We start from the raw sequence: 19,075 nt of genomic DNA, 5'->3' as shown, positions 1-19,075 counted from the left end.
ACAGTGAGTATCGAATTGTCGGGTGGCAAAAATTGCTAAGGAGAGAAGATATAAGAACGAAACGAACAAGGACAAGGATGCAAGTTTAATAAAACGCGTATACGATCAAACAATTTAAGGAAGGATTGTGAGTATTCATTCGGTTATTTCACATTAGCACGTGAAATTAACAACTATCCGAAAGAAAACCTTCAGTTTCCGAGTGCTAATTAGCTACATACTTTGGACTTAGTTGAAGTAAAGCAAAGGAAATAATCGTTAAGCTCTACAGCTAGTGTTGCATGAAAGTGTACGTGCGTAATAACGCATAAGCATAACTGAGGCGTAAATATATGTGCATTGTCGACTGGAAAATATAATAGCCGTACCGTTATCCCTGGGTTATAACCACTCATCTGCTCCGGCCGAGTGATCCCAAATAGTTTCGAACGAAGTTCAATTATGATTTCTGTAAAATACGAACCTGCACACGTTTTTACAATAATCATTACGACCATCGTTCGGTTACGCGAATTAATCATCAGATATACACGTTGATGACGAATAGAAAAGTCATATCCGAACCACTTGTATTCGGGAACAATTCATTGACGTTAATCAAAAACCCGACAATTCCAATCTGGTCAGCCTATGGCAATATAACAGATTGATTTTATTATCTCAAGTTCGGCACAATTATACGTCACTGGTCGTGAATTTTGACGCGAGTTGCGTCGATTGCAATAATGTATTACCTACACAGGTTTAATTTTAATCAAATAATACTATCGATTGCTTCTTGTTTGAAAAGTCTCTTAGCCTGAAATAATGGTTACACGATTCCGATATACTCGTATGTGCAACTCGAGTGCATGCAGCATACGTATATCTACATATCTACATATTACGTTCGAACCTACGTACGTACATACCACCGTCTTGCGGATATGTTCACCAGTTGGATCGGTTGATGTCGGTATGTATACTCGTAATAAACGAAATAGCGTACGCTTTAATGCACCAAGGCTACGGATGACTTTCTAACAACAATCACTTTATGTAACGGCCATTATTCGTTCCTTTATTACAACAAACGTAAATACAAATAATAGTTCATAGTAATAATTATTGATGATAATATTATAATCATAGTAATAATAATAATAATAATAATAATAATAATAATAGTAGTAGTAATGATAATGATACTAGTCATATATGAACAAAATCGACAAGTGATCGGGGATTTTGTTATTATTTATTATAAATACATTGTGGAGGAGGGACTAGAGGGCCTCTTTGGCGATTGGCCGCTGCCGCAAACCGTCGGCTAATTATTGTCAACAAAACACGTCTTAAGTCAAACAAACAAATTATAACGATTAAATGGTCAAACAATTGACATTTACTTACATAAAAAAAATTTTTACACGATATTTATAACATTCAAGCGCTTACACTACACACAGTTCACTGTCAAACAATGATAAACCGTTGCACAAAAATACTCTGCAGCCACACTTTCGTTTTAAAAAGAACCTGGTCATTTGTTTCATTTCTACATTCATTCATTCGAAAAATTCTCTACGACCTTTCAGAGTTTTCTAATTTTGCGCCACAGTCTTATAAATTCTGAGGTATAATATCTATTCAATTAACAATATTTTTAATTTTACTTTTTTATTCTTTTTTTTTTTTTCTTCTCTTTTTTCTCAATTGATTTTAGTTCTTTCTTAATCGTGGGGCATTCGGAAATTGAATTCCATCTATTCCGTTGTACCTTAGATTGAACGTGTTACGCAACCAATCAGCCACACTTAACGAACGTTATATACCTTAATGTAGAGTATTCGAAGAAAAAATATTTTCCGATTCAAAAAGCAGTGCCAACATGTGGGCAAAAAAATAGCATTTGCCTGAGCTTATTAAATTTTTGATATTCGACAGTAAGTCGAGAATTTATACTTGAACGAATTTAACCGGTCGCGGTACAATACAATAAATAAATAGGATAAGAAATTAACATGTAGTATGTATTCTATTAATTACATGTAGAACGTATAAACACACTCGTCCTGACTCACACTTCCGATATATATACAGGTGGTTTCCTGCAAAAAGTGAAAATGGCTACAAGAGCGTTACCGCGATATTATAATATTTCTACGTAGACCTATCAACTAGCTAACAGAAATTAATTTCTTTAAACATTTTGCTCACAGTACAGCAAATTATCGAATTATATATGCAGGCGTTGTTGCCTAATTCTCGCCTATCTCGGCAGGTTGTAAGTTATGTGTACATATGTATACAGAATGAAGTCAATACTGGAAATTTATTCTTCTTAAAAGTAACTTGTCTACGATTCCTGCGAGTAGTTATACAAGTATTCAATCTTGATACAAGTAAATATTTAATTTAATATGTACAAAGATAACTGAACGGGAAAGAAACCCAGCGAATCCAGGTCACGCTACGTGTAATAACGTCGCGTATAATAAATAGTGCCCGTAAATTACCAGTCTCTTTCAATTTTTTATAAATTATTGTCCACATGAAAATTCAACAACTTTTGTGAAACTGATTACTTCTATCTATTCCTCGCAGTTTCAATTTAACGAAGAAAAATTGATTGTACAAAATATTTGTATAAAATTAGAAACACGAAATGGCGATAAATAATTGCCGATAATAACATAACGCACAGTATCTGACAATTGCGACGACAACGTCGTTTCGGACACACGCGTACTTTTCATTTCCCTGTAAACCTATCAGTTTTCATTTAAAGCGATACGTTCTACAAGACACAATATGTGCAAAATAGTGTCTTTTCAAGAACTGGGGTGCCTTGAAGGAATTATCCAACAGCCAAATTTTAATATAACAACGTTTGATTGATCTACCAAAGTAAAATCATGTGATAACGCTGTGATTGGTAATCCGGTAGTTGTCATCAGTCAAAATAAACGCAGTCGCCGTGATGAACGAAAAATCGTTAATTGTTCGGAAAAAAAGCACCGCTGGATGAGCACTGGTAACTTTTTTGGTGATTGTTGCGTGAAAAATAAACATTAACAAAGTACCACCCGCGACTGGTGATTTTCCAAATGTTACAGAAGTGACTTTTCGGGACATCAAGAATATATAATTAAAACCACAACAAAATCTAAGCTAAACAATCGAACATCGATGATATTTTATTATCATCATACATGTAAAGATTACTCAGCTGCCGTAATAATGTTAACTTCTCATTGGTAATTCTTTCAAGACACTCCATTACCGCAAAAATCCACCCTTTAAAGGTGTATTCAATAGCAACAAATAATGGATTCCTTTCCGACAGATACAAAAAGAAACAAAACACAATTCAAACATTTTTCCGTTTATCGGATTGTTCATTTAACGTACTGCCTCCTTCTGCCGGTCGATTTCGCCGAAGACTTCTTATTCGTGGTACTACTCGGGGCTGATAGACTAAGATTAGCAACAACGCCGCCATCGCTCCACGTCCGACTCCGGCTGGTCAAAGCAGAGTCGCTACAGAATCTGGGCCTCTGTATATGCAAATGGCCATTAGTTTCCTCGGTGGATTTTTCCCCTTCGAAAAACCTGCACATTTCTCTAACCGGAACGGACTTGGTGGCTCTGTTCAAGTCGTGAAGAGAACGCGCCCGCTGCTTTCCTCTGGGACTAGGATTCGCTTTGGCCCTGCCGAGGTCCTCGGTGCTTCTTGCGAGCCGGCCGCCGAGTCTCGACAACGATTCGAAAAGCGTGAGCTTGTCGCGAACCGGAACATAGTGATCGACGCGTTGACACCGCTTCAGGAGCCTGGCAATCGCTTCTTCGGATGGTTCAGGGGCGAGGGAAAAGGACGTCGGGGATTTCGGCTGGGCCGTTTCTCTGTGTTTTAGTGCTGAGGATCTGGTCGAGGACAAGGTGGGTAAGGAGGTCAAAGTGGCCGCGGAGACTTCGAATGGTGGAGTTTGTACTTGTTGGTATATCGGAATCCTGGACGAAACTGGTGCCAGTCGTTCCTTGCGATCGCAGATAGTTTCGACCTGCGTATCGACGTTCGACGAGTGATTAATCGACGTCGTCATGCCCCTGTCTCGGACACTGCGTCGTTCTCTGGCGCGGCTTCTGCGTTCGCCGACGCTGCAGGAAACTGAATCAGTTTTCGGTTGGCTCGATATGAGGTTCGCGGATTTGGCCAGGTTCCCCTGCTCCTCGAACCGCACAAAGTTTCCCGACACCTTGACTAGCGACGACTTTATCGCCTCGAATTTTTCACCCTCGAGAATCGAGCCGTTCGTCATCGCCGTCGTCCTCGACTCCGGTGACCTCTGACGCACCGTGGTCAAACCACACGAGGAGACATCTTTCGCGAATTTCTCACGCGACACCGAACCGTTCCTGCGCGTAGCTCGCACGCCGTTCGTCGAAGTCAACAGGACTATGTTGTGATTTTTATTATTGTTATTATTGTTGTTGGTCTCGACGTTTTTCTCACTCTCGGCAGAGCGGTAAATCCTTGTTAACTTGGCGAGAGACACGATGTTGTTGTTCTCCTCAGCCCGGGCCTTTCGGCGCCGGGCATCCTCCTCCACGACCCTGCGACTCCGGGCCTCGTTTTCCCTCCGCCTCGCCTCCTTGTACCTCTGTATCCTCTGCTCCTTGAGCTCCGGCTCTGGTAGAACTGTTTTGCAGATACCGTTGACGGAGTCGACGGAGTCGACGCTCGACTGGCCGCCACCCCAGGGCAAGCTGTCGTCGCTACCCTCGCTGCTCTCGCTAAAGGCCCAAGGCCTCGTGGCTGGAGGTTCCTTCGGGAGTATATGAGGAATACTGCGAAACTCCACGTGGACGTCTTCGTCGCTCGAATTGCTAAACCATCCTCGCAGCTCGCTCCTGGCTCTCCTCTGGTGTTCCTCTGACGTGATCGAACTGTTCACCTCTCGCTCCTTCGAAGAGTTACGGAACCAGGAGCGCAGTTCGCTTCGAGACCGCCTTCTGGACTCGGTGGGACTGTCCGGTAGCGGCACCGGACCTCGAGGGCAGATGGTCAGGATCTCAAGGAAGTTCAAACAGCGCTGAGCCCGGAACGGTGTTTGTCTAACGAGTTCAGCAGCGATAGCGCGCACCCAGGACCAGTAAATGGGTTCTGTGTCGGCCTGGAAAAAGAAAAGCTCGATTGATTCATTGGGTAAAGAACGGATATCGTAGAGAAAAGTCTTGATTGACTGTTTAGCTCAAGCATTGGCTTTTAAAATTTTAACTCCGACGATAAATTTTTCAATCCAACAAAACTGTTTCAACAACGATGGAAAGTTTCACGTTGCTCAATTCATCGCAGGAGAACCATGACGACGTTACGCGTAGAATTCAGCCGACTTCCGATGCCAACGCCATCGTACGTTCTTTCGGCGGATGTGAAACTTGGATGAACCCGCGACTTTCTGCTTGGTAATTGCAAGGTCGCGGTCGCCAATTACAAAGCGTCCGGATCAGGAATCGTGCACCTCCGACCCGCTAGTCTATATTGTTCAACGATATAAATGTTTGGTAACAATTGTGTTGCTAAGTCTCGTTGGTGGATACAAGTCGTTGATCTCGATTAGATTATACAGAACAGAATTACTGAGCTTCGTCCAGTATTGATTAAACCAACATAAATCGTCGATTCATTAATTACCAATTATAAAACATCAAATTTATCTTGCAGTCTCGTTGCGCTCTTCGCACGATACATCCGTATTTGTACAGAGAGGCTATCTTTCGAGTGGAATGATTCATTCTCGCGAGCTCGGAGAGTTCAAACTTTTTTTTGTACTTAATGAAACACACATGGCCAACAGAGATACGTCTCGCCGTGTACAGCTGGATAGAAAAGTGTGTAGAGTGAATATACATGCATACGCATTAAGAGAAGATCCTGAACAATGGGTCATGGGAGAGCGATCTCGGACTCCCACGCTAACCATAGACGTGCTTGTATCTTAACGATCTTATGGAAGAGAGGACGACGGCGACGACCTTGACTTCTCAACAAAGCCATTAGTTTTAACTCATCAGTTATATATCAGCAAAATTACATACGTGCCCGCTTATCAATGTGCTCGGCGTAGATATACAACTTGATATTACGTAAACCTCGGATCATTCAAAGGCATTACACGCGCAAGATGCCTTGGGTTCAATCACCAGTTTAATTCCTCGATTGTACGTTCACTTGCAAATGATTTTTTCGCCTAGCATGTACCTAGATACAGGGGGTACTTCAATATCGGTAAAAATAAACCTTTGAGAAGATTCAAGTTTAATTTTCAGAATTACTGCATCGAATTCTTATATCAGTAGCTTAGAAACAAAACTAGCGATGATCAGATGTCCAGCAAATTTCATTCCGAGCCTTTTTGCAACGGTGCTTGAGATATTCCGGACGTAAAAACGTTTCCCACGAAACGCGTATAAAACGAAACCGAGAAAACTGTTGTACATACCAGGATTCAAGTCCGTCTATAAATGTGCGAATAGCATGGTATTGTTGCCAGTGTGAGTGAGTGCGCATGATTGACTTGGAATGCGTAGCGTCGTGCGATTTTTTACTTTGTATTATCATCATTTATTGGTATTCCGTCTCGAGAAACGACCGTACAAGCATCTCGATCAGTCGTATCATGGACTGCTGCCAAGTCACGATGTCTAAAAAAGACACGGGCACGTTCTGCAGGTGCATCTTAGCAAAGAAGTTCAACTCGTTCCCCTAGGTCAGAAACCGCGCCGAGCAGACTCTCGCGGTGCGTGATTATGTCTTGATTATTATTCCGTTACGTGACTGGAGCATTACGCGATTACGCTAACCATGCACGATGCTTGTATGGAAATGTCGTGAGGCATGCACCTCGACGTCACATTCAGAAATCATTCATTCCTAAAACTCGTCAGCTCACCCAAAACGTAGCCAGAGTGCCATTCTGGGGATTGCTCAAGGTGAAACCAAGAGCGGAGTCGTGGGGCTGGCATATACTTGGAGTTGCTTGGCGCAGGTTCAGCGCTCTGAGAGGAAGCCTCATCGGGGTTCCCTCGACCCAAAGCCATCCCATCCTGATCGTAACCATCCTCTGTTCTCCAAGGTTTTCCACATACAGTTCACCTGGAACGATAAAATGGGTATACATCAGCTCGAGTGTCAGCACCGTCAACGACGTCGACTGACAATAAGCGACGGGTTGATTGAAGACGATGAAAAACTCGCGGCTCATTCATTCTACGGCGAGAATATATCGTTAGAATTGTGAATGTTCGGTAGCGTTTCGTGTTACGAACCAGGCACCGTTACCTAGATTTCATCTAATGAATTTCTTTCGACCCTTTTACCGCGGCCGACGCCGCGACGTTCACATATGAAACAAATTTGGAAATTCCGTTCGCGTTGAAGAACCACTTTGAGTGAAAGGATTGCCACGTTCATTAACGATACGTTAATTATTCTTCCCCCATTATATGCTGCACAAGGCGGGATTGCGTACTGACTCGACAATTGCGATTCAGCCTGCAAGTTGTCTCTTCAGTCTCTGCAGTCGAAAGAGAGAAGTCTTGGAGGTATAATAAGTATCTACTTCTTCATGAATATTCAAGCGTCTACGATTACGTGACAGATGACAGCTCCTCAGCCCTCGCAGGCGGCACTTGCAATTATACCTATATCCATGCAATCGTTGAATCGCAAATTGCTAGAGTGACGAGCGCTGCAACAGATCATAGTGTTTGGATCACAGCCTGTCTCGCATACGATAAGAAAATGATTGCGACCAGTAATGCCAGTTGTCGGTTCACATTTTTTCCTCCTTATTCAGTGCAAGTGAGAAACAGGTCACCGACATCCTCTTATTCTTTGCGGAAAAATCCTTGCCAAAATCGATTTGACCGACAACGAATGGATACCACAAATGACGATAGTATAGCGACCCCCCACATCTGTCATGTTTACCTGGAATGTGGATTGCGAAATATCGGAATGCAAGCGGGAGAGAAGGAGCGGCCGTCCGACCTTGTCTCATGAGTAGGTATTATGATACGTTCGACCGACTAAGATCTGAGTGACCAGCCGTCGGAGAAGAATGGAGGAAAGAAAGAGAGAAAGAGAAATAGAGAGAAGAAGACAAAGACAGAGAAGTTCAGAGAGCCGTGCTGGCTATAATCAAAGCCCCTAACTTATCAATGGGAATTCTATTTTAACGAGCATTCCGGGTCGGCTGAGTTCAAGTAGGAAGTGACCTCATACGGTTTCGTGATAAAATTTTGTATAAATATTTTAGAAATGCCATGTGAAAAAAGTAGCTAACACAGTTATGCAACTCTAAAGTATCTTATTAATAGTATTAGTATTTAATTAGTAAGAAAAATATAATGAGAATTTATTCTCATATTGATATGTGACAGATGAAGTCCCCGGCTGAAATTGCGGTAGACCCATGCGTCTATTTCCAATTTGCGCATTCGATGACATATACAGATACAAACTAGTCCCCTGATATTTTGGAACATACACCATCCACATTCTCACTCGAAAGAAACCCCGATAGTAAACACAGACGAGTCACGAAAACGTCCTAACCAAATTCTTAAAGCTCTACTCATAGAGATTACGTCACACAGATAAGTACCCAAGTTCACAATTTCTTTAACCTTCGTCACTTGGTGGGTGCTTCAGGAAAGTGAGGATAAGTATTTGTGAATGCAGGAAAAAGATAAAGAAACAAGCATCGTTTGACTACGAAGTTCCTGTCGTTAGCTGCCATTGATGTAGTAAAACATTCGGAACTGAGCAAGCGATCTAGTCGCACTAATTGACATTATCTTGATTTGCACTGCACTCCCCGAATCATGAAGCCGAAGCTAGCAGCAAGAGTTAGCAGCCAAATGTGTTTAAACTTTTTAGAAACAGGAAAAATGCATCTCAGTTTTATCCTCACAACTGTATAAAAGTATCGGAGGGCTCAAGGTATTTCAAAAAATTTTCTTATCGACCTTCACTACCTTATTCGAATGAAGATTAGGACGTTTGATCGCTAGCTTCAACCTCGTCCCCGAATCAGCTGAACCCTTTCCGTATTAGCCATAGACGGATTCCACAGAAGATATGAATATGGTGTGGTAATTGGGTTGTTTTCACGTGGGAAAGAAACAGAGCGGGCTATTAACGAGTTGGTTTTGTTTCCAAATTGGCATTATAAGGCCACCGCGAAATATCGAGTCTGTTAACGACCGTAATTGAAGGCTCCGGCTAATTGCCTTGTATAGCAAAGCGGCGTCGTCAAGGTGTTAAGATAACGAGCGATTCACCGTTTCGGATTTTCATTTAAACGGAGGAGCGAAACGAGACGTCGCTCACAATCAGTCGGATCTCGTTCTCTCTCTCTCTCTCTCTCTCTTTCTCTGTCTCGTCGCATTACCTTCTCGCAAGCCATCCGGTAATGAAGCTTGACAGTTTTTACGGTTATACACGAGCAGGCAAGATAGTGGGCCAACCGGAAATGCTGGCCGTTGGGCGATCCGCCGTCGCGTCGGCAGCTGTAGACCTTACGATCCGTTGTTTTGGTCGGCTATTTAATTTGCGATGAAAATTAATTTTGGCCGGACCTCCGATCAATCGACCAATCCGACACGGCGTTGCGAAAGTTCACGGTAAAAAAACGTCCGAGGAGATTGAGCACATACTCGCTTACTTAGGCTTAGGTGTTGTTCTATAGAAACTGATTTCGGATTTATCTTGAGAGAAGATCAATCGTGGATAGCACGAAGCCAAAGATCAAAGACCTTGTGCGTTACGGTAATGTAGCAACGCGTTCGATCGCGGTTATACAAGCGGATTTACGTCGGAGAAACGTACGTCACGTTACACACGCCTCGAGTCCTTTCTAAATTCAATTGTGCCGAGGATCGCAATACGAGAGGTTTTACACGAGCGCAAAACTTTTCGGATGGAAAGCGGTCGCTGGTTAAGTATGTACTACACACGTATATTATGCAAACGACAAACTAGGCATTGAATAATCGGACATCTGACGGGTTACTCCCACAGTCAGCGAAACTCTAGTACAATCAAAATGACTGATCCGAGAACGGCGCATAGTCGTAGCGTAGGATATACGTTTATTCGATGACACAGTTCTGTTCTCAGTGTATTGCAATCTTCCTCAGCCTCGTTCTTCAATCAGTTATATTTATTAATTCTAATCTCCATTCGCGTCTCCTCGGTCCAATTTCACGCAATTATTTACAAAACAGAAGCAGCGAACCGTGTGACTACACAGCCAGATGAAGTTGAGTGAGGGTCAAGAATACTTGTTGCTTAACTGGAAGAATTAACAAGCGAGATCATCGTCGTCTTAACTCAGATCAGAGTTATACGGTTACATGTAACACTGCATGTCCGCGGAGTGATGATGACTCCGAGGGAATTGCAATTGTTCCTCGTTAACGGGGATTATTAGAATTACGCGTACCACGTCCGAAGTGATCGCTGTGTAAGCGAAGAACTCGAATAATTCTCAAGACCGAGTCCATCGTCATCGCAATAAACGCGGAGTATTCTTCCAGAAGTTCTCGCTTTCTACGTATTATATATACAACAAGTCGACGGTTAATTGAAAGAAGTTCAAGCACCATACGGCATGCAGACGGTGCGCACTCGGTTGATCACCGCGTCTTCTCGTTTCTTTTTTATTTTTTTTTTTTTTTTTCACCCCTCACTTTCATCTTCCCTGCACCACGTTATGCGTTTTCGACCCTGACATTTCGTGGCCAAAGCATTGGGTGCATACAACACGCTCTGTTTCAATGTGTGGGTATAGAAGAAGGCAGGCGACACTTGGCAGCTAAGCCATGGAAAATGTAAGCGGTACAGGGTACAATGGAGGTAAAGGGACATAAAGAGTGAAGGAGAAATAAAGAAAGGCAGAGGAGGGCGGATGTCCGCATCCTGCAGCTTCGTTTCTCTCCTCTTTCTCGTCTCCCCCCCCCCCCCCTCTCCCTCTGCTCTTCGAATTCTCTTCACCTCCCTCGTTCTCCTCAACGAGATACCCGACACCCGCGAGCCATTGCGTCATCGGAAGATGCACCGCGAGAGACTGCAGTCTCCTTTATCTTTATCGGGTGCTGCTGGTGCGTGAGTCGTGTCTCTCATATATCAGCGTGTACGTTACGTGTCACTGTGCGTACACACTCATCTCAGTTAGTTTCGCGCCCCGCCCAACGTGGGCGATAGAACATGTGCGCCGACTCTTCTGAAATGCGTGCACCACTGCAACAGCACTCCAATAACCCCGTGTCTCTTTTATATATGTATATATCACGCATGTAAGAAACGGAGGAATATATAACAGAAGAAGGCTTCGTCGCGACGCAATTAAGAAAAATGTCCGTTTGAATCTTCCAGGGCATCGAACTTTGCGTCTAGTGCACTGTAATGTAACGAACACCGTGATTATGATCCGTTGATTTTATTGTCAACGCTTTATACTCACATGTAATTTCTATCGCAGCATTAAAAATCGATTTCATACGATTCTGAACGGTAATTGATAGATGCAGCGTTACTCATCAAGGGGATGTGACGAATACTATGCATAATAGCTACATTCATTAAAGGCTGGGCGTATCGTTCAAGCATATGCAAAAAATCTCCAAGTCCCAATTAATGACTACCTTGTGAGTCGCGTGACGGGGATGCGGCGGCGCATGCATACACTTATTACTCTACGTTTCTGCACATATACGACATGCCTTTAGACACGAGCAGACACTGGAAGGCGCGTGTAGCGTACACTCGGTCAGACTAATTCTGTCATCACTGCATAAAAACTTAAAAGATATGCAGCACGGTTGGCAACGCTGTTAATATCCGAGTGATTACGAGAATGTGCGAATTAATCTACATCACATTTTGTCTTTACGTGGGTAAAGTAATTCGAATACGACCTAGACTGTGGGCGACAGGAACGAATGTCGTCGAGTGTACGTGTAAGTCCGCAAGCACAGTTTAGGGATTCGTGAGGCGTTTCGGCGGCTGCCGTCTGCACGTCCCTTTCCATTCTATATATTCGTGTGTACAATATTTTCTCGTTTCGGCGAAGTTTGCCGATGCAGCTGCATCAGGATGACACTCAGTCTTTCCCCCTGCGTATAATCCCACCAACATCTCGTGCCTTGTAGGAATTGTTCTTTTTTTGAAAACACGCACGCCCGCACACACACGCAAGTATAAATCTTTTCGTCATGGATCTATTAATAATAGCCATAAACCATAAAGCGCTGTTACGAATTTCTGTACTCATTTCGTAGGCACCTTTCCTAATTGGTACATATATATTCTCTGAAGGAAAAAACTCCCACGCTTCTACGTCACAGACACATGAACTCGATTCGAACCCGGCGATGTATTGTACGAGGCCCGCATATCCGTTATACTGCCAATGATGCTGACTTCGCGATACGTGCTTATGCAGCTGTGTCTCCACACGAGTATGGTACCTGGATCCGCATCAGATACGTGACGGGAATAAGTGTCGATTGATTTTCTTGAAGATAAAAAATTATCGACAGCAAGAAGAAACATCCTCACATCGTGACGGTTTAGTCTAATCTTATGTAACCACGAAATTTCTCATCGGAAAGACGACCCTGGACGTTGAGTGAAAGACAAATTCAAGATCTGCGTCGAAGTAGATTCGTAGGTACATGGAAATCAGTCCAGCGCGAATATTGTATCTTTGAAAATGTCCCAAAGTCCCCGATCGATTTTTCGAATCAAAGTGTGAAATCGGTCAAATGATACTGGAGGGGAAAAAATTAAGATATATTCGATGTTGGAATATTTACGGGTGGAACTTTCACGCTCAACGGTCCGAAAAATTCGAGTGTTAGAGCTGATCATCCCGGAATTAAAGCATCCTCAAACGTACACGTTCATGATGCGAGAGTCATCTTTCAAAATCTGTCACTCGTGGATCGGGGTGCCGAGGCGATTCAAACGGCGAACATCTATAGAAGCTGAAATCTAAATTTCACTCTTTACCCGACTTCCGACTCTCCAATTTTCCGCCACCGATTCCCCTCCAGCTTCCGACTGTCAACCGAGGATATACCTTGTATACCTACCTATATCTATTCCGTAACCACAGAGAAGAACCAGTTACAGATTAAGAAATCTCGTACACGCAGGTGGTGGAGAGCTTGGAACCGACCAACTTTCACAAGCAGGCATTACAAGCGCCGCGGCGCGTCACCGTCAACCATCGTCTACCTATGATACCCTTCGACGAGGACACCGTACTCCACCGGAAACACTCGGTGTCTGTACAAGAATAAATTAGGAAAAAAAAAACTCGCAAAAATTCATCTTGGCATGGGTTTGCACGCCACTCTCGTTATCAGGTCAGCCTTGGGGCTGTAGGGGAATTTGAACCGACGGTAAACAAGAAAAATAGGTCAGCTGCATAACGCGATATAAACTGATATTGAATTTTTTTTCTGTACATAACAGTGATAAATATTTTTTACAGGTAAAAAAATGTACATAAAAATAAAAATAAAAATAAAAAACAAAAAAAAAAAAATGAAGTTACGGCTAGAGGTTTCCGTTGTTGTAAAGAATTTTCTAACGCCAGTCGTGTAATTGCACGCGAATAAGTGTAACGTAACCTGCACACCGGCGGGTAAAGGCACGCGCAACGCGGAAGTGATAATTGTGTAGGTACCTTTACAAACTCGGTGAAATATACACATAACAACAAGGAGCCGAACCGGAACTTTTGTGCACCGAAGCAACGGCGCCTGTCTGTCCCCCACGTAGTATACCAGGGAACCGTTTGCTTCCCCAGATGACTGGGATAACGGTGTGACGAGAATGGAGGATGGAAACATAGGCGAAGGGGTTTCAAGTGTCTGAACCGGCGTTTCCCATTGGCGGGCAATTTGAACGCGCTTTGGTTATAACCGTGCAAAATCGGATTCGCCGGTGTGCCAATTAAAGTGCGCATGTACCGCGATATTACACTTTCTCTGTATATAGGATATAATATGGTCTGCCGAGGAGGAAGTTTTGCGCGGACGATAGTTGATATTACTCTAGTTATAGGAAGAGAATTAAGGGAAATTATTATGTCGATGAATCGCGCGTGCAATTTTTTCTTTTTTTTTCAACGTCGAGTGCAGTTACGAGTACAGGGCGTGTCTTGTGCTCGATGTTCCTTCTCCGCACCTCGAAAACCACAACGCAATGCAACGGACAAGGCAAGAGTAAGAAAAAAAAAGGATAGAGGGAGAGAGAAAGACGAGGGACAGGAAATGAGCGCTTTAAACACGCGCTCAATCGAAAGCTATCTTGATATATGTATAGAATGAACAAAGTGAAGGTAGAGATATTAGTTATTAAGTAAGCTGGCAATGTTTACGGTACCCTCCATGCATCGGCGGCAAGGTACGATATATATGACGATGAGAGCTGCCGCGAGAATCGCTGGTATAATACAACGCGAAAGGAAATTAAGATCTAAACCGAGTAACGTTTGTGTGTATACACGGCAATTAGTGATGATATTTCATACCGTATAAACAGCCTAGAGTTGAAATTTTTTTTTTTTTAATTTACAGTTACATATTTTTAATCAACATGTTACGGTTAGGTCGTGATTGTGTTGAAAAATCGAGTCACGGCGTTCATACTTGAAATTAGTACTACTTTTAACGTTGGTATAGGTAGGCGTACGCAGGCACATATACATGTTCAAATTCAATTCGAGTAGGCGTACACGCTTGTAATTTGAAATTACGGAAGGAAGTCCTCAAGATTTTCTAATTAATTCCTCGTCGTACAATTACACGCCTCGTTTACGAGAGAACACTGTTTTACATGAATTATTATAATTACCAGAGCTAACCAAGCCCTACGGGAAGATTTTATGGCTGTTTAAAAAATTTAAAGAGAAACGTCAACGGCATACCTCGTTTAACCCGTGCCGACAAGCCAAGCAACCGCCACGAGTTAGGACACAGCGAAAAAGCAGTAATTTTTCACGAATCCCAAGGAACCACAAATTTTCCAATTCGTGTGATTATCTCTACCCTGATTCTCGAATATGGAACAACTTTTTATCTGTCTTTTTTTCTTCGGCTTTTGCCCCCCCCCCCCCCCCCCCAAATCGTTACAATAGCGATCGAGCCCGCTATTCAGAATAGATTTTCACCATGGCCGAGTCCGCCCTTTCACCATAATACGCCCGGATTGATTCGCGCAATTCTCTGACAGACTTATCCTAGTCAAACACATCTGTAGAGGAGTGATTTTTTGCCCGCACCTTGCCGTAAGGATAATTTATTCATGAATATCAAACGTGTACTTTGGGGCCCCGATGTCACGAGTGACCCACATTTCCGCCCCATACACCGTCAATTCATCGTCATCGATGTACTCCACACTCAAGTTTACCTCTTTACACGTATACGTACGTACGTACACGTTGCGATATCTTTTCTACATCTTTTCTTACGCCGCAACACGAATCATTCGGCATATTTGATTGACACGCGTTCTAAGCATCCGAGCAAGTATGCTAAAATGTGTCAAAGAAAAAACTCCAACGACAAATGAAATTTTTGTTACCATTTGCACCTACTTTCACTCTTTTCAAACTTTCGTTCAAAATTGATTCCATTTGACAGTGAATCGGAGTATTTTTGTACAGCTTAAACAACCCAGAGTCTCTTCGGTAGGATTTAGAAGAAAACTAAAAAATCCGCACTGTTTGGTACCACCTACTTCGTGATGTGAAGAAGAGAAAAAGTTCCCGCGGAAAGACGCAGAGATCTGTGTGAGCCTGTCCTGTCTTTTGACCCGAGTAAGAAGTGCTTGGCGGTCATAAAGACAAGCCGATGTTTTCGATGTCGTTTCTTGTCTGGCTCTAATCTCCCTCGTTTCTATATACATACCTACCAACATACGTTAAACGTACGTACAAAGAGTGGAAGTAGACGCAGGGTGGAGAAGACGAGCATTGTCGGAACGATATTTCACCAGCAAAGCGTCGCGACACCGACACCGAAAACGGCTCGGTATACATATATGGTGGTCGAAGAATTTAAACGAGATTTTATTTTTAGGGTATAAGCGGTAAGACGGCGCTCCGGTATTTGAAGGCACCGGGTCGCGGGAAGCGCGAGGGCTCAAATGTCGTGTCCAATTTTTATATCAAGTTCACCCTCGCCCTTGACAATCTACTGCGCCAAGAAGTAATATAAAGCTCGCAAGTTTTTCATTGCGTGCTTTGCGAGAGCGTTCGTTTGACGAATAGGCGGTGAAATATGATTCAAGGAAAACTGAAATGCTAAACAAACTCGCTGTTTTCTCCGTATTCTCACTAGGAAAAAAAAAAGAGTCGGTGTTGTTAAACAAAGAAATATCGTGCGTCGTCGTCGTCGTTGAGTGGATGCAAAAACTGGGAACCGGAGGAACTAATGATCTGTAATTTTTACTGAGCGAAGGAACGAAAACCGGAAAGCACAGTAGCTGGTACTTTCAGAGAAAATCAAATACCGCTGAATTATATTTGTCGATAATGTCGCACGTGTATAAAAAATTAATTATACAATTCCCATAGGGCGATATTCCAGACATATTTACAACCGTGGCGGCAACGAAGGATAAGTTATTTAATAATGCGCACGAGAAGGAGGAAGTGACGTAAAAGCAGAAAACCGCGATACAAAGCCGGAGTGATTAACGGTTCAATATTAGCGGAATCATACGCGTTTTAGTCGTTGTTGATTTTTCAATCACACATGAAGATGAAGACAAACCGGGCAACGAAATAACGAACTGACAGAAATTCAGAAGGGCACAAAGAAAATTCGCGATTGTAAATGCATGCGCGTGTGTAATGTAGCATTGCTGGCAAGAGAAAGTTCGGACTGCTTTTGTATGTACGGGAATTGAAATAATCGTAACGACAATCGGCAGCGAATCACGAATGCATAATTACCCTACGGGTTGTGCATATTGGCGTATATGGGTATTGCAACAGAGTACCGTAAATTATAGGTACTCTGGCATGGTAGGGATCACATACAATAGGTACGCACCTGACGATTACATTTCAGTGAACACGTTACGTCCTAACATCCATCTATACCTGGCTTACATCCACATTCAATTACATAAGTTAATTAGAATTATTTAAAAACTCATTGTTAATGTCGTGTCCACGCAGTGATTAGAATCTTCAGCTGTGGTCTGAAAAAAAATTCGTGCATTCCGTAAAAATTTATTATTTTACCGCTAAGGCAACAGCGTTTGCATCGTTAATCTCGTCTATGTATCTCAGTTAATTCCGAGTCACTATCAGGTGCAGTCGTATAATTCTCGTTAATCAAGTCTGATGCAGACACTCAAAACTAATTAGAAGAAACCGTTAGAAACGTTACGAATAAAATAGACATCAGCTAAAAATCACCTGGATAAGGATTACTTCTGCAAGAGGAAATTATATTTATAACTGTCATGGAAAAAATAGGTTCATGATTTAGAGAGGGGAAGAATACTTGGAGAAAAAAAAAAAATTCAGAGTTTTCTTTGCACTAGACAGACTCGACAAGTACGTATTATTTATGCCGTTGTCAAGAAAATTTAATGCAGTAAGATTATAAAATCTACACAGCGCAGATAAGGCGTTGGGTAAACGTTGTGTATTATCGCTTGGTGAAGAGTTTTTCACTCTAAGCAGCCGTAATGTTTTTTTTTTTTTTTTCCACCCTAAACCGCGGTCTACATCCGCTTTACTGCATGATGCCAGAGTTGCATATCACTCCTGGCATGCGTTGTACTCGTATCTCAATAACGGTTTCTTCGATTCCATCGTAAGGTTTTCAACGTTTGAAAAATGTATTTCTTTTTCCGTCTCATATACAAGGCAAATATTATATTCAGACAGCATCCGATGCCTGCAGACCGATGATTATATCATACCGACAACAACACGCGGCAAAAGCGAAAGGGAAAATTGATTTAAAAATATGTACCTACGCACAAAGAAATAAATGGCTCGTGTCATCCGTGAAGGAAGTTGCAGCTGCAACGGACCGCAATATTTATCGGTCGAACGAAAGGGTTGCCGATAGTCGTTTTTACGCAAAGTCATCCCGCACGGATAGCGGCGTAAAAGATACCCGAAACTCACTTCTCATCCGGCGCCTTCTGCGTCGTGGAGGAATTTAAAGAATACCAAGCGTAGCCATTGACTGAGTAGCAGACTCTGTTAAAGCGCGCTTGATATTTCCGGACCATTGACTTTTTCGGAAAGAGAAAATATAGAATGAAGAGGGGAGAGACTGAGGAAGAACGAAAGCAGTTGAACCCGATGTAAGGCGCCAGGATCGGTTCCCATTTTGGACACCGGCAGTCCCCTTCGTGTATTGTCACACGTCTTTTGGTCGATTAGGTGCCAATAAAGAAGCACACGCTGTATGTCACGTAGACGGAGAACCTGGACGCTAGGAATAGCACAGTTTCCTTGTTCGACATCGCGTTTCTGTAACTGACTGATGATTTTCTACCAAGAACATATAAGAACGGAATACAAACTGGCGAAACAGCTTCAAGCATGACTGAGAAAAACCGAGCGGAAAAAGGAACCCACAAATTATAGAAACTACTTCCTCATTGCGGTTAATCGAGCCTCAGTGCCAAGTCGGCGCATCTTCGAGTTCCTTGTGCGTTTTCACGTCGCAATTATAGATGCGAGAGAGATGAGTTATGGCAATTCTCGCAAATCAAATATCACAGTGGTTGTTTTATCGGCTGATCGTCTGACGGACAGAGAGACGATTCATAAACTACATGTGTTCCTCCATTCGAATGCGTTTCTTATATGCGGCGATTGTATACTCATATTAAATGTAAGAGGATCTGGTTTCATTTGATCTGATCGTCTAATTGAGCGCAAAATTTCATTAAGCTACGGTGAAAAACCGCAGACGAATCGTGAGAATGAATAACTATTTAAGAGTAAACGAATTTGATAAAGTCTTACATTGA

The 19,075-nt window shown here is 42.7% G+C and overlaps 1 protein-coding gene across 1 annotated transcript in view; it reads right to left on the bottom strand.

Annotated features, from left to right (window-relative positions):
• Positions 1-1,579: 1,579 nt before the first annotated feature.
• Positions 1,580-19,075, bottom strand: part of LOC124217702 (uncharacterized) — a 43,005-nt gene continuing 25,509 nt past the window's right edge. The window contains exons 2-3 of the mRNA XM_046623663.2: positions 6,936-7,138; positions 1,580-5,156 (exon numbers count right to left, since the gene is read on the bottom strand). Of these exons, the coding sequence (XP_046479619.1) occupies positions 3,381-5,156; positions 6,936-7,138 (1,979 nt within the window). The 3' untranslated portion in view covers positions 1,580-3,380. The remainder of the gene's footprint in view (positions 5,157-6,935; positions 7,139-19,075) is intronic.

This window comes from Neodiprion pinetum, chromosome 1, assembly GCF_021155775.2.
Source record: "Neodiprion pinetum isolate iyNeoPine1 chromosome 1, iyNeoPine1.2, whole genome shotgun sequence".
In the NCBI taxonomy this organism is placed as follows: Eukaryota; Metazoa; Arthropoda; class Insecta; order Hymenoptera; family Diprionidae; genus Neodiprion; species Neodiprion pinetum.
Note: the sequence above shows the minus strand (reverse complement) of the source record. Positions and strands in the feature narration are given on the sequence as shown.